This window comes from Toxotes jaculatrix, chromosome 17 (assembly GCF_017976425.1).
Source record: "Toxotes jaculatrix isolate fToxJac2 chromosome 17, fToxJac2.pri, whole genome shotgun sequence".
NCBI classification, from domain to species: domain Eukaryota; kingdom Metazoa; phylum Chordata; class Actinopteri; family Toxotidae; genus Toxotes; species Toxotes jaculatrix.
In genome coordinates this window covers 11,734,652-11,746,980 of record NC_054410.1, presented here as the reverse complement: position 1 = coordinate 11,746,980, position 12,329 = coordinate 11,734,652, and the positions used below count along the sequence as shown (strand labels likewise).

Sequence of the window (12,329 nt, the reverse complement as noted above, 5' to 3'; positions counted from 1 at the left end):
ATTTCGACCCTTTTGTACTTCACGTTTTAATACTGTGCAAGAATTGAATAGTAGTCTCATCAGCATTACACTTGTTTTATTTGTCCAGAAGTTGAAAAGAGATTGTTAGTGTTGGTTATTTACTGTGTATTTTTTCTGCCTGGTATATCCCTGTATGAAACATGGTGCCTTTTCAGAACTTGTGCCTAACTGTTCTGACCTATTTCTGTGCAGAAAGACAAGAAAATTCCCAGTAGATGAACATGAATCTGGACAATCCTGAATTTAATTTTGAGAGAAACTGCGTGAGGTGCTTCAAATGTTATTTTTCCACTTGGTTTCTGTCCTTGTGCCAATGTGAGTTATAGCACCTCTTTCTTTTATTTAACGCTGTCTCACCACTGTCACGTTAAAATTGTAAAATACGGATTTAGGTCAAGAACAAGAAGTAAACTGTGTAGCTAACACAGGCTTGACTGGATGGATGTGAACTGAACAAGCAGATGGATGTGTCCTATGCGTGTCCTATAGTCTGATGATGTGTATATTGTACTGTTTCTTTGCTTATAAATATTCACCGTTAAGTTCTTTTTTGTAAAGTATCTTGCTTGCATAACCTATGCACATGTCAAAATAAAAATCTTTATTGTGCATTTTAACCATTAATACACTGTCTTCTATTGGACATACCTGGAAAATACAAATCACAGCTGCTTCATTGTTTCACATCAGGAATGCAGTCCAGTGCCAGGCTCTCTGCAAAATGTGCAGTATACTTTTCCTCAACAAATGTCCAACAAACTCTTCTTCACTGGTCACAGAGGAGGCTGCTTTCTGGGCTCTTGGCATCCACGTCTCCCCAATAAGGCAGGATGAAGGGCAGGTGGGCAACTCTGCTCTCCAGCAGCCCCCACAGGTGCTGGGCCACAAACTGGTTTCCCTTCTCTGAGAGATGCAGTCCATCAGACAGGTAGACTGTGTAGTCCTGTGGATGGTCAGAGGACAGACAAAGATCTCATAGTTGTACGTTTTCTGAAAATATTTAAGTATTATGAGCCAGGGCTACAACAAATTATGTTTATTTTTTATGAACACCTGATTGTTGTTCATAAAAAAAAAAATTGTCTTCACATGTCGTTATATTCAATTAAACTCAAAGATATTACATTTTCTATGACATGAGACTGAAAAAAGCAGCACATTATATTATGAAAAGTAGGACACAGCAAAATGCCAAGAATTATTTCTTGGTACATAACTTCAGTGACCATAGTGACATGGAAAAGCAGCAGCAACAAATACTGATAAACTGCGCTCACCTGACCATCTTTCTGCATGAGTGTCCAGAGGTCCAGGACATCCACACTGCACTGACCAGCAGCCTGAACACATGCCTGTGCATACTGCCCCGCTACAGAGTTGTGGCGATTGAGAGGACATCCTGGAAGAGGTGTAGAGAAGCACTCATGATTATTGTAGGCCTAAGAGCTTAAAAAAAAGTCTGTGTGACAATACAAGAAATTTCTGCACAAGTGTTACCTTTCAAAATGCACTCCTTCTCCCAGGCTGGCTCATGAACAGGCAGGGGGGTGATGAAGATGACTTTGTCTGCTGACACTCCAGCTGAAGCAAGAAGCCGTGTGATCTCCTTCAGGTTGTCTGAATACTCCTGCAGAGGGATGTGCTGCTGGGGGTTTTTATCTGCATGACAGGAACAGACAGATGGAGGCACAATCATGCAGAAACGATAAATTTATGGGACACAATTACTGCACTTCCCTAAACTTGAGGGACTTGCAAGTGACAGATGTTTGTGTAAGATTAGTATGTAGTATGGAATAGAGACAGGTTTTCTGGTGATATCACTATGGTTACTTTATCAAACTTTAAAAAGCTACCTGAGCCACTTAGCTGTTTTATCACTGTATCATACCCAATGATGAGTAAACTAATCTTCATATGCAAATTCTGTGGACTGCCCCTTTAAACAAGGAAAAGACATAGGAATCTCTGCTTACAGACAGGTTGCAGCAAACAGTTATGATTGCTGAACTTATTAAATTGTCTTTAGAGGTTGTGTCAGTAGGACTCTACCTTCCAATGCACAGTCATTGGCTCCAAAGAAGACTGTGACAGCAGCTATGTTGTTGTCCCCTGAGCTCTGACTGCTGATAAGGCGAGGAAGAACAATCTTGGCCCATCTGGAGTTGTAGCCAGACAGCCCTCTGTTTACAACATCGCACTTTCTGAGGGCAAAATGTCAATCAGATTTTAGACAAAGTTTGACTGCTGACCTGACTTGCATGCACATTACACAAATCACCGAAGAGCTACTAAAATGACAACGAACGACAAATCAGAAACAAATACACCGCAGCTACTTACCTTGCTAATTTGTTGGCAAGTTCTGTACCCCAGCCATTGGCTTGAAATGAAAACTGAAAGAAACAGCAGTTTTTCATTAATTCCAGACTGAAGCTAATAGGCTAGCAGCTCATGCTAGCTAAGACTAAATGCTGACTAAATGCAGAACAATCTCACTCTGTAAAATCGATATTAACGTAGGAGCTAACCTGTGTGATAGAGTCGCCAAATAAAATCACTTTCGGCCAAATTACTGTTTTGAACGTGGACATCATGAAGCCGTGAGCTGAAAGTGGCTGCACAGTGTTAACCAAACTTCCGGATAGGGGCAAACTTAACACCACACTTCACAATAAAATACTTAACATCATCACTTTTTTCTTTTCGATATTCTGGACATAGTGACAGAATTAAATAGAAATAAAACAGACATAGTGACAAAAAAAATTATCATCATCATTATAACTTGGAAGCCCATTTATGCCAGGAAAAGAAAAGTTTTACTTTATAGCTCATCAGTTTGAATACGTGACGTCACCCACTGGTTTCGGGGAGTCGGTTTTGTGACCAAACCATGGGCATTTGAGCTGCGCCATCTTGGATTTTAGTGGGAGCGTACTTTCCATATTTGGCAGAGAGGCGGATATTCTACGGGTCAGCCGGCCGAGAACCCACCCACTTAGCTCGGACCAATATTTAATATGTACCGGCTTTCACCGCTGTCGCCATCCACTATCCACTTACAGCAGCACACAAACAACAGCAGATGCTTACTGAGGGAGCTGCTCTGTCCATGCAATGTCGGACTTTTTAAACAGAAAAATGAGACGAAATAAAATTGTAGCTTAGTATTCCCGCAATAAACGGACTCAGAGAGCACGGAACACAACGCAGCAGCGTTCCTAACATTAGCTGCTCCGGTCCTCTATCTGTATCAGCAGTGACCACAAATTGGCAATTAAGTCATAAGCCAGCGGCAAAATATGCTAATACACGCTAATTAGTGCAAACATCCAGGTAAAAAAGTGAGAAATTTACTTACCGAAAAAACTGCAACTGACTCCTTCGACGGTCGGTTAGTACAGTCTACACTACAACAAGCCATATTGTCACAAAAACCTATCCGAACATTGGCAAACAAACACGGACACTACATCCGGAGGCCTCTGGATGTAGCCGCCTAGCCCAGCAAAGAGCTAACTGCCAGTGCCTGTTAATGACAGGCAAGCCCGAAATAACAGGCAGTAAATATGTTTTTTTGGCTGTAAAGTTGGCTATTTTAACATGGGGGCCAATGGAGAATTGCTCACTTCTGGAGCCAGCCCCCAGCGGCAGCTGAGGAACTGCAGCTTTTTGAACGCTGAAGTAATCCTCACTCCTGAAACCTACAACTCCCCCCTTGACTGAAACACTATATTACTAACAGTGTAAGTGTAAAGCAATTATTTCAGACATTCAAATTTTTTTCAAATGTTTAAATCCTAATTTTTTGTTTCAAAACAGCAGTTTGCATTTTCAGAACTTACTGTCAGCCTTTTAATGTTTTGATCTCTGATAGGTCTCTCAGCTTGTACCAAGGTAGATACTTTGAGATATTCCCAGGTCTATTACTTGCACATTCATTCATATCGGATGCATCAAGAGGATTCACAGGTTAGAAAGTCTGCTAGACTGTGTAGAATTCTTCACCTTCTAATTGCTGAAGACTTGGGTGATCCTTTGTAAGTACTTGATTGCCCTGCCAGATGCAATGCCAATTACCTTAACTGGGTTCACCTGTGTTTTTTTCTAAGCGTCATCTGAAAGTTACAAAACTGATGGAGGTCTGGAAGTGTTCTTTGTAAATAAAGTAGCCAAAAAAAATTATAATAAATCATTAAAAAAATGTAACAAGCAAAAATTCTTTAGTGGGCAGCTCAAAGGGGGTTTGAGGAGAAGGGAGTTTTTTATGCTGTTTTTTGCTTTGTCTTGCCTATTTCTGTGTATTATTTCTTCTTCCTTTCACTTGTTCTGACAGTTAATATAATGACAACACCTGTGCAAATTAGCTGTTAGCTAAAATAACACAAAAACTAACCTGCGACGTTACGTACTCACCACTGGGGGCGCCGCAGGCGGCCGAGCCTCCCTCAGCTACACGGACCTCAGTTTTCTTCTCTTGCTCCCTCTAAACATGGCGGAGGTCAGGCAGCGTTTTGGAAAGGGAGCGTACGATTTTGCACACAAGATATACAACCGACACCTTCTGGGAAGTCCGACCAAGCGAGGAACAAGTGCGGCACAGGCTTCGTCTCTGTCGGTGGGGTTTCTGCTGGGTGATATTAAAAATGGCGAACTGTATGGAGTCGAAAACGCTGCGCACAGAGTGACCGCTGGAGCTTCACAGGACGGTTACTCAAGGGTAACACCGGTGCTTGTAAACAATATTAGGGAAAAGGGAAATGTCGCTGAATATTACTATTGTCGCGGACTTAAACAATATTCACTTCATAACGAGACTCAGGTTAAAATTACAGAAAGAAATCTCAATCAGTGCCGGTTTAACGACAAGTTTCTAAGGACTTTCTGCACCTCCAGCCCATACAGTCGGCGTTTGTGTTGGGGACAAGTACAGTTTGTGTTTACCAGGGATTACAGTGGCAACGGGCCTCGGTCTGAGCCACTGTACAAAACCAAAAACGGCTATTATGAAATCCTGGGGGTGTTACCTACCGCCACTCAAGCCCAGATTAAAACAGCCTACTACAAGCAGTCCTTCGTCTACCACCCGGACAGAAACGCCGGTAGCGACGAGGCCACTGTCCGCTTCTCTGAGATCAGTGAAGCCTACACGGTGCTGGGAAACAAGTCGCTGAGGAAGAAATACGACCGGGGACTGCTCAGCCAGTCAGACCTCATTGCGACAGCCAGACCCTCCTCCAAGGACAGCACCGGGAGCTCCGGGAAACAGCGGACCGAGAGCCGACGGTCCGTGATGGGCGCGGACTTGCGAGGAGGCATCTACGATTTCGACAAGTTTTTCAAGTCCCACTACAACGAACAGCTGCAGAGGGAAAAAGACATCCGAAACCGCAAAGAGGAGATGCTGAAGGCGAAGAAGGAGTCGCTAGGCGAGAAGAAGATGGACACGATGATGGAGATTTGCTTTGGTCTGCTGATGGTGATGATTGTGGGTGTAATTTTCAGCTTACGACAGGGGTGAATTAGGACGGTGTCCTACTTAAGGCTGTCCTCCTGCAGGCTGTTAACCAAAGACTGGTACATGCACAGAGCTGTAACGGTAATGAAACTAATCCATAACTGCAGACTTAAATGTGCATAGTAACAAGAATGCAAGGATGTACCACATGACAAGTACAGGATACTAATGTGTTTTTGTTTTTTCTTTTTGCTTGGTGGTCCAGTCTTTGTCACTCAGAGGATTCAGGGGTTGATCTACGACCTGGTAGTGCTACTGTTCAACTCTGTTGGCTTTTATAAAGTCACCTGTCTGACAGATTTCTTTATTTTTAAAGGGGACATGTGCTTTGATGAGGGTTTATTGCTATTTGTGCAATATTTGTAGCAATGTAAAGGACGGCGGATCAGTCATGTCTTGAGAGCCCATTAAACGGGGGCATTCAGAAACTGTAAGTTTATGCTCAGATAGTTAAGTTTAAGAATGTGCCTTGGATGATATTTATTGTAAAAATCATTGGTTATCATATCCAGATGTTTAACAAATAAATGATGATGATCAGTGTCTTTCAGAGCACAGTGAAATAAATGTTTCTCTGCTCTTACAGTTTTGTTGATAATTTACCACCATCTTTAACACTGATTTAAAACATGAAAATAACTGACAACATCATTTTAAAATAAGACAAGAGAGAAAACTCAACAACACACACGTTTTTTTGTTCAAACATTATACAATGAACTCAGATTTAGTGCCTTTAGAAATTCACAGTTAAAAGTAAATACAAGTCAGTCCTATCAGTGCACATCAGTAACAAACTCATGTCAAACAACAGCTACAGTGCATCTATACCCAAATACAATTATTAAATTATTAAATATGTAATAATTAAAAGTGCTTGCATGACAAATAAAAACAACACTAGAATCTATGAAATAAATCCTATCAACATACAGTAGCTTATTTATTTCTTTCTCTTGCGTAGTAGCTCTATGGTGGTAGTTCATAAACTCTCCATAATAGTCCCTTAATTAGTAAAAGGCCAAAAGGTCTAGTTTTTGTTTTGTTTTTTCAGATTGAATTTACAAGGTAGGAGTGAGCTTCTGAAGCCTTTTAACACCATCAGCCTGGGCAAGAGCCTAATGACATGGATCTATAGATTTAAACACTGATCAATCAGCTGCATTGTGCCTGATATGTTTTATCAAATATACGTTGTGATACATTAATGAGCTAAAACACTATAGATCCTGGTAGTGTAGAAACATAGATGTCGGACTAATCTATCAGATAGACAAGTCACTGTGATCCTTAGGAGCACAAGTTATCCAGTGTTTTGCACACAAATACAAGCTGCCTGTAAACTTTCACCACAGAAAAAGTCTGAGAAAGTGTCTAACTGGTTCAGAACATGTCTGCACACCTGCAATCCCGTCTCTGTTCTCAGATGACTGGGTTGAGGGCGTCATAGAGGCGCTGCACCGCCAGCTCCACCATCTCTCTCAGAGAGTCGTCCTCTGTGCATTCATCTTCGTAGCACACAGACTGAGGAAGGAAGAGAAAGTCAGAGAGACCGAGTTAAAAAAAAAAAAAAAAGAAAAAAATAATAATACTGCATCAAATACATTATTCTGTGTCTTAGTGTGTCAGGCCGGAAGCTTCTCACCCTTGTTTCCAAGCAAATGTGAACCGTCTTCCCATCTACTGTCACAGAGATGTTTTTACCGTCACCGAAATCCACACATTCCTCTCCAAACATGTCCCTAAAGACAGAGAGGGGACAGATAAAGACTAGAACTCAGTGTGAACCCGAGAACTGTAAACCTGATTCATTTAATTTGTATTGAATTTTTATATTGTACTCAAACAGTCTCCAATGTTTCCAATGTTATAAACAAGTCAGATGGACAGACATATTGAAGCACTCACTGCAGCATGACCTCTAGTCGGGTTTGGAAGACGTCCATGTCCATACAGGAACTCTGGGTCTCCATGACTGTAGGTGAAAAATAATGAAATATGTTCACACAGTTTCTGCAGTTAATGAAAACATTCAAATCCCAGAGACAAACTGACCTTTCTGAGCCTTCGGGTTCGACTGGACTTCCAGCACTACAGTGGTGACGGCGTCAGCATACATGTCATTCAGAGGGTTTGCGATCCACTGAAACAGGAGAAAAGGCTGGTTGAGTTGATTGTGGCATTTTATAGACAGCAGAGGTTCTTTCTTACCTCATGGATTCATAATATTTGTGTGAAGTTTTTTGAAATAAATCTTCTGCAAACCAAGTATCTACTACGCATCTTGCCAATAAAATTCAAATACTACTTTTATACAAGCTCTGATTGCGATTTTTTCTTGCACTTTAACACGGTGCATATGTCACATATGCTCACCTCCAGCAGCACCATGCCGACCTCGTGGGTCAGAATGATGTTTTTAAAGAGCTTCAAAGTGTTCTTCTCTGTTCCATCCAGCTCTTCCACATCACCTGTGATAGAAAAAAAGGTCAGTTATCAGGGGATAAACTCAAATTTAACACTCTGAAAACAATAGCACGTTGCATAAATCAAACAATAACACACATATAATATTTATCAAATTATAAAGGAGCTGGTCACTCAGTGCACATGCACTAACGTGGAGGGTCGTACCTGTGAGGTTCCTCAGATGGCAGACGAGCAGTGAGTAAGGTCCGGTGAAGGGGATGGCCTGGGTCTGTTTCACTGTGCTCATGGACAGCTCTGTGTATGCTGCAAAACATAAACACATCAGCTACAGCTCACAGCTTTATACACAACTGAATAAGGAGACTGTTGTGTGCAAGATAAGACATTCAGACCAGAATCTTTGTAGCTAATCTGATCCTGTCCCTCAAGGTGGAGAATTTGGGAGAAATTAAAACTTGCTTACTGGATAGGTCAGAGGGATTGAGGATGTGGTAGTTGAAGTTCTTCTTCACCAGAATGCCTGACACCCTCTGACCCTGAGCACACTTCTTATCAGCCAGAGAGCCCATCACCTGAAAGAGGTTGCAAAGTTCAGTTAGACACTAAAGTCTCTGTGTCATTTTCAAGAGTGAATTTATTTGTTAGCATGTATAACGCCACCAGCACAGTGTCATCTGATGTATGTAATAATCACAATTTCAAGTCTAGCCCAGAGAGGAAAAACAAGACAGAGACAAACAGGCAGTTTGTTGACCTTGGCCAGTTTCTCTCCTCTGAAGTTGAGGGTGACAGCTTCTGTGTTGCGAGGGTTGTGGACTTCGATGTGAACCTGGTCATTATCCTCGTACTCCCTGATCAGTGCAGCCTTCAGACGGGCCATCTCATTCTGCTCCCCATGGACCAGGATCTGAGATTTAAAATGTAGACCTGAATTTCACAGTCACAAACCTTGAAGCATTTACATTTACAGCAGAAAAAAATCAATGGTTACTGAGAGCTGAGAATGTTATACAAGACAATTGTTTTTTTTTTTCTTACCACATGCGGTGGTTTGAGCGCCCTGATGAACTCGCTGGTCTGCTGGTAGTCTGTGTGGGCAGAGAAGGAGATGTAGTCCACTGACATCTTCAGCTGCAGCTTCTGTCCCGACATGGTGGTGATCTCCTCTGGCTCAGACATGATGTGCTGCAGAGAGAGCACACAATAACACAATAAGCTGCAGTAGCTACACATCAATTGTTTCAATCGAATAAAACAAATTTAAGTGTAGATGACCATAAAAATAGCTGTAAATGACTGAACTCTTACCAAAGAAATGAAATTAATCTGTCTGTTATTAACCCAAAATAACACATCACACTTTGCTGAGAAAGACAGTTTACCCCCCTGGTGTGCTCTGACCTTGGCCAGTGTACCCTCCACACAGTATCCAGCGATGATGACTCCATTCCTCTTGTCAGTGCACCAGCTTTCAAAGAGCTCTCTGGAGAGGCCGCTCTGCATCATACCTGGGGACGCCATCACCACGCTGGGACCGATGTCATCAAAATGATCCATGCTCTGGAAAGGACACACAGTCACAGTTTTTCAGCAGATTTCAGACATCACATGTAGAAGAACTTAGTTAAGACTTAAGTTTTCAGTAGCGTTGCAGGTGTCGGTATCCGTGGAGCTCTCTACCTTGAGGTTGCTGATGTGCTTGAAGACAAAAGGGTTGTTGATATTTATGGCCTTGCGGATCTTGTCGTTCATTGCGTTGACATAGGTCTGGTACACAGCCATGCACTTCTTGGCCAGAGATGAAGCGTAGTAGATGGGGATGTCATGGAGCTCTGGGTGGTTCTGCCAGTACTCATCTAGAAGGAAACATAAATAATAATAAAAAATAATAATTGAATAATTGAATAAAGATGCAAACACAAAACTAACTTTTGAAAAGAAGTGAAATACAATGAGGGTCATGACTCATGATAGCATCGAGGCTGACTGTGTTGTCGGGTTTTGGTGAAATGAGCTGTTTATATACAAAATCCGGAGCATGGTAGCTCTGAAGCAGGGCATGGCTTCTTACCCAGGATGAGCAGCAGTTCTTGGGCCCGTCCCAACGCGAACACAGGGATTAAACAGCGACCTTCTCTGTTGACAATGTCATGGACTGTGTTACAGAACCGAGCTTCACGTTCCTCCCTCTTTTCGTGGATGTGAGTGCCATAAGTTGATTCCTGCAAAAAGAAAAACAACAGCACTTAGCATGTGTTTGATCTCCTGAAAATCCACTAAAAAAAGAGTGTTTAATGTGAATTCAGAAAATTGAACATGGTGTATTTATTGCATACTATGATTAAGATGTCAGGTTTGACACTGGGGATCTCAGCTGCCATCAGATGCCTGTCTTCTTGTCGGGAGAAGTCTCCTGTGTACAGCAGCTTTACAAGGAAAAATGAGAGTATATCTCAGCTACATGCATAAAAGCAACAGACAGATAACTGACATGTTAACTGAACTGGTTTCTATAGAGAAACAGAAAATAAAAACAAACCAGGATATCTTGCAATTGTTGCTGAGGTTGTTACCTTGACTCCAGCTATTTCGATCATGAACATGGCAGCTCCCAGCACATGACCAGCGTGGTAACACCAGAACTTGATTCCAGCAACCTCTTTGACCTCGTGGAAGTTGATGGTCTCAATCTTATCCATGCTCTCCTCCAGGTCTGTCTCAGTGTACAACATGTCATCTGCAGAAATGTTGCTGCAGTACATAAAAAACACAAGTTACATTAGAATTCAGCAGAGAAAAGGTGTTTTCTGATGAGATAAGCGTTTCTGCTCCAACCTGACTTTGACGTAGTCCGACAATAGCCAGCGGTAGATGGCCTTGGTGGCATGGGTCATGAAAGTCCTGCCTTTAAAGCTGGTCTTCTGGAGGAACCAGGGCAGAGCTCCACAGTGATCCAGGTGGAAACTAAGAAAGGGACATATACATCAACATCAAATGACACATCCCTGCTCTAGAATTTAATCAAAATAACTTAATTTGACCAACATAGTACAAGCAGAGGAAGACAATACCAACACGTCATCTACAATGTATTTCAGATAGACAGTGCAGAACACAAAAAGGGAGGAGGCAAGACTCACTGGCTTATGAGCAGCAGGTCTATCTCAGCTGGGTCGATCAAGTCTATGTAGGGGAGAGCGTCCATCCCTTCCAAACCAGGGTGGATGCCGCAGTCCAGCTGTAAAAACAAAAATATTACTTTATTTATTTCACCCAGGATAGTCTTAGTATCAGTACAGCTTTCCAGACCATCCTGTGAAAATAAAAGCAACATATGACACAATAAAATTTGTTCCATAAAAGTTGCATATTTTAAAAACTTGAATCTCAAGTCAGGTACATATATGGCTTATCTGTTTGAAGTCACATTATCTCACACAGCTAGAACTTATTTAGGGCTGCAACTAACAACTATCTATGTTCTTTATTAATTTGATGGTTTTTTTTTTTTAAATTAATTGTTTAGTTTATAAAACCAAAACCCATAATTATTCAGTTTACAATGACGTACACCAAAGAAAAGCAGCAACCTGTGTCATTTGAGAGGCTGAGATCAGAGAATGTTTGGTCTTTTTTCACTCTTTTTGCTAAAAATATAACAGAAATGAAAATACCAAACAACAATTCCATTATCAAAATAGCTGCCAATTAAGGATTAACTGATTAATCGACTTGTTTCAGCTCTAAAACTAATATTATATCCCACAGTCAGGGCAAAAATTTTTACCATAATTTTCCTTCCTTTGAACTCAAGGATGATGCATGACCTTCCGACCTCCTGACCAGCTCCTCTGTACATGAGAAAATTTATTTGTACATTTATTTGTTGTTATTGTGTTTCCAGGAAAAAAATAGCCACTGGAAATATTTATAATCTGCAAATAGAATAAAAAAAATCCATATCAACTCACAGCGGTCGAATAAGAAGCTGGTCGCTCTCCTCAGCGGGGACAATCACCTCTACTTTGCGTTTTGTAGCCATGTGTGCTGAATTTAGCAGGTAAAGGTGAAAACTAAAAAACATATAAATTCAGCCATAGCTGCTCTGTTTGTTGAATGAATGAGACCGAAAACGGCACACTTCCGGTGGGGTGCCAAAACACGGCCGACGAGAATCAAGAGCGTTCACAAAAGTTCCGAATCAGACGTTGGTGTGTTTGAATTCGCACGACTTGAAAAAAAAATGTTAAAGAATATACGGCCGACATAAATGCATAAAAATACTTAATGTTATCACTCACTTAAGAGTGTATATTAGCCCCAACTAGTCGGCTCAGTATTTAACTTTAGGGCTACT

At 41.4% G+C, this 12,329-nt stretch overlaps 3 protein-coding genes across 3 annotated transcripts; 1 reads left to right on the top strand and 2 right to left on the bottom strand.

The window, feature by feature from the left end:
- Positions 1-601: 601 nt before the first annotated feature.
- iah1 (isoamyl acetate hydrolyzing esterase 1 (putative)) lies at positions 602-2,660 on the bottom strand. The gene is made up of 6 exons (XM_041060492.1): positions 2,553-2,660; positions 2,365-2,417; positions 2,074-2,225; positions 1,519-1,680; positions 1,299-1,420; positions 602-964 (listed from the first exon to the last, which is right to left on the bottom strand). Exons 1-6 carry the CDS (start codon positions 2,616-2,618, stop codon positions 788-790), a joined length of 732 nt encoding a protein of 243 aa, XP_040916426.1. The 5' UTR covers positions 2,619-2,660; the 3' UTR covers positions 602-787.
- A 1,828-nt stretch (positions 2,661-4,488) lies between these two features.
- Positions 4,489-6,083, top strand: LOC121196878 (dnaJ homolog subfamily C member 30, mitochondrial-like). Its single transcript, XM_041060049.1, has one exon. The coding sequence runs from the start codon at positions 4,517-4,519 to the stop codon at positions 5,543-5,545; it is 1,029 nt and encodes a 342-aa protein (XP_040915983.1). The 5' UTR covers positions 4,489-4,516; the 3' UTR covers positions 5,546-6,083.
- A 616-nt stretch (positions 6,084-6,699) lies between these two features.
- Positions 6,700-12,081, bottom strand: LOC121196877 (cleavage and polyadenylation specificity factor subunit 3). Its single transcript, XM_041060048.1, has 18 exons — positions 11,944-12,081; positions 11,760-11,823; positions 11,113-11,210; positions 10,808-10,936; positions 10,546-10,723; positions 10,309-10,398; positions 10,044-10,194; positions 9,653-9,828; positions 9,374-9,532; positions 9,011-9,157; positions 8,727-8,879; positions 8,436-8,544; positions 8,177-8,275; positions 7,919-8,013; positions 7,598-7,685; positions 7,451-7,517; positions 7,188-7,284; positions 6,700-7,066 (listed from the first exon to the last, which is right to left on the bottom strand). Exons 1-18 carry the CDS (start codon positions 12,054-12,056, stop codon positions 6,965-6,967), a joined length of 2,115 nt encoding a protein of 704 aa, XP_040915982.1. The 5' UTR covers positions 12,057-12,081; the 3' UTR covers positions 6,700-6,964.
- Between the last annotated feature and the right edge of the window lie 248 nt (positions 12,082-12,329).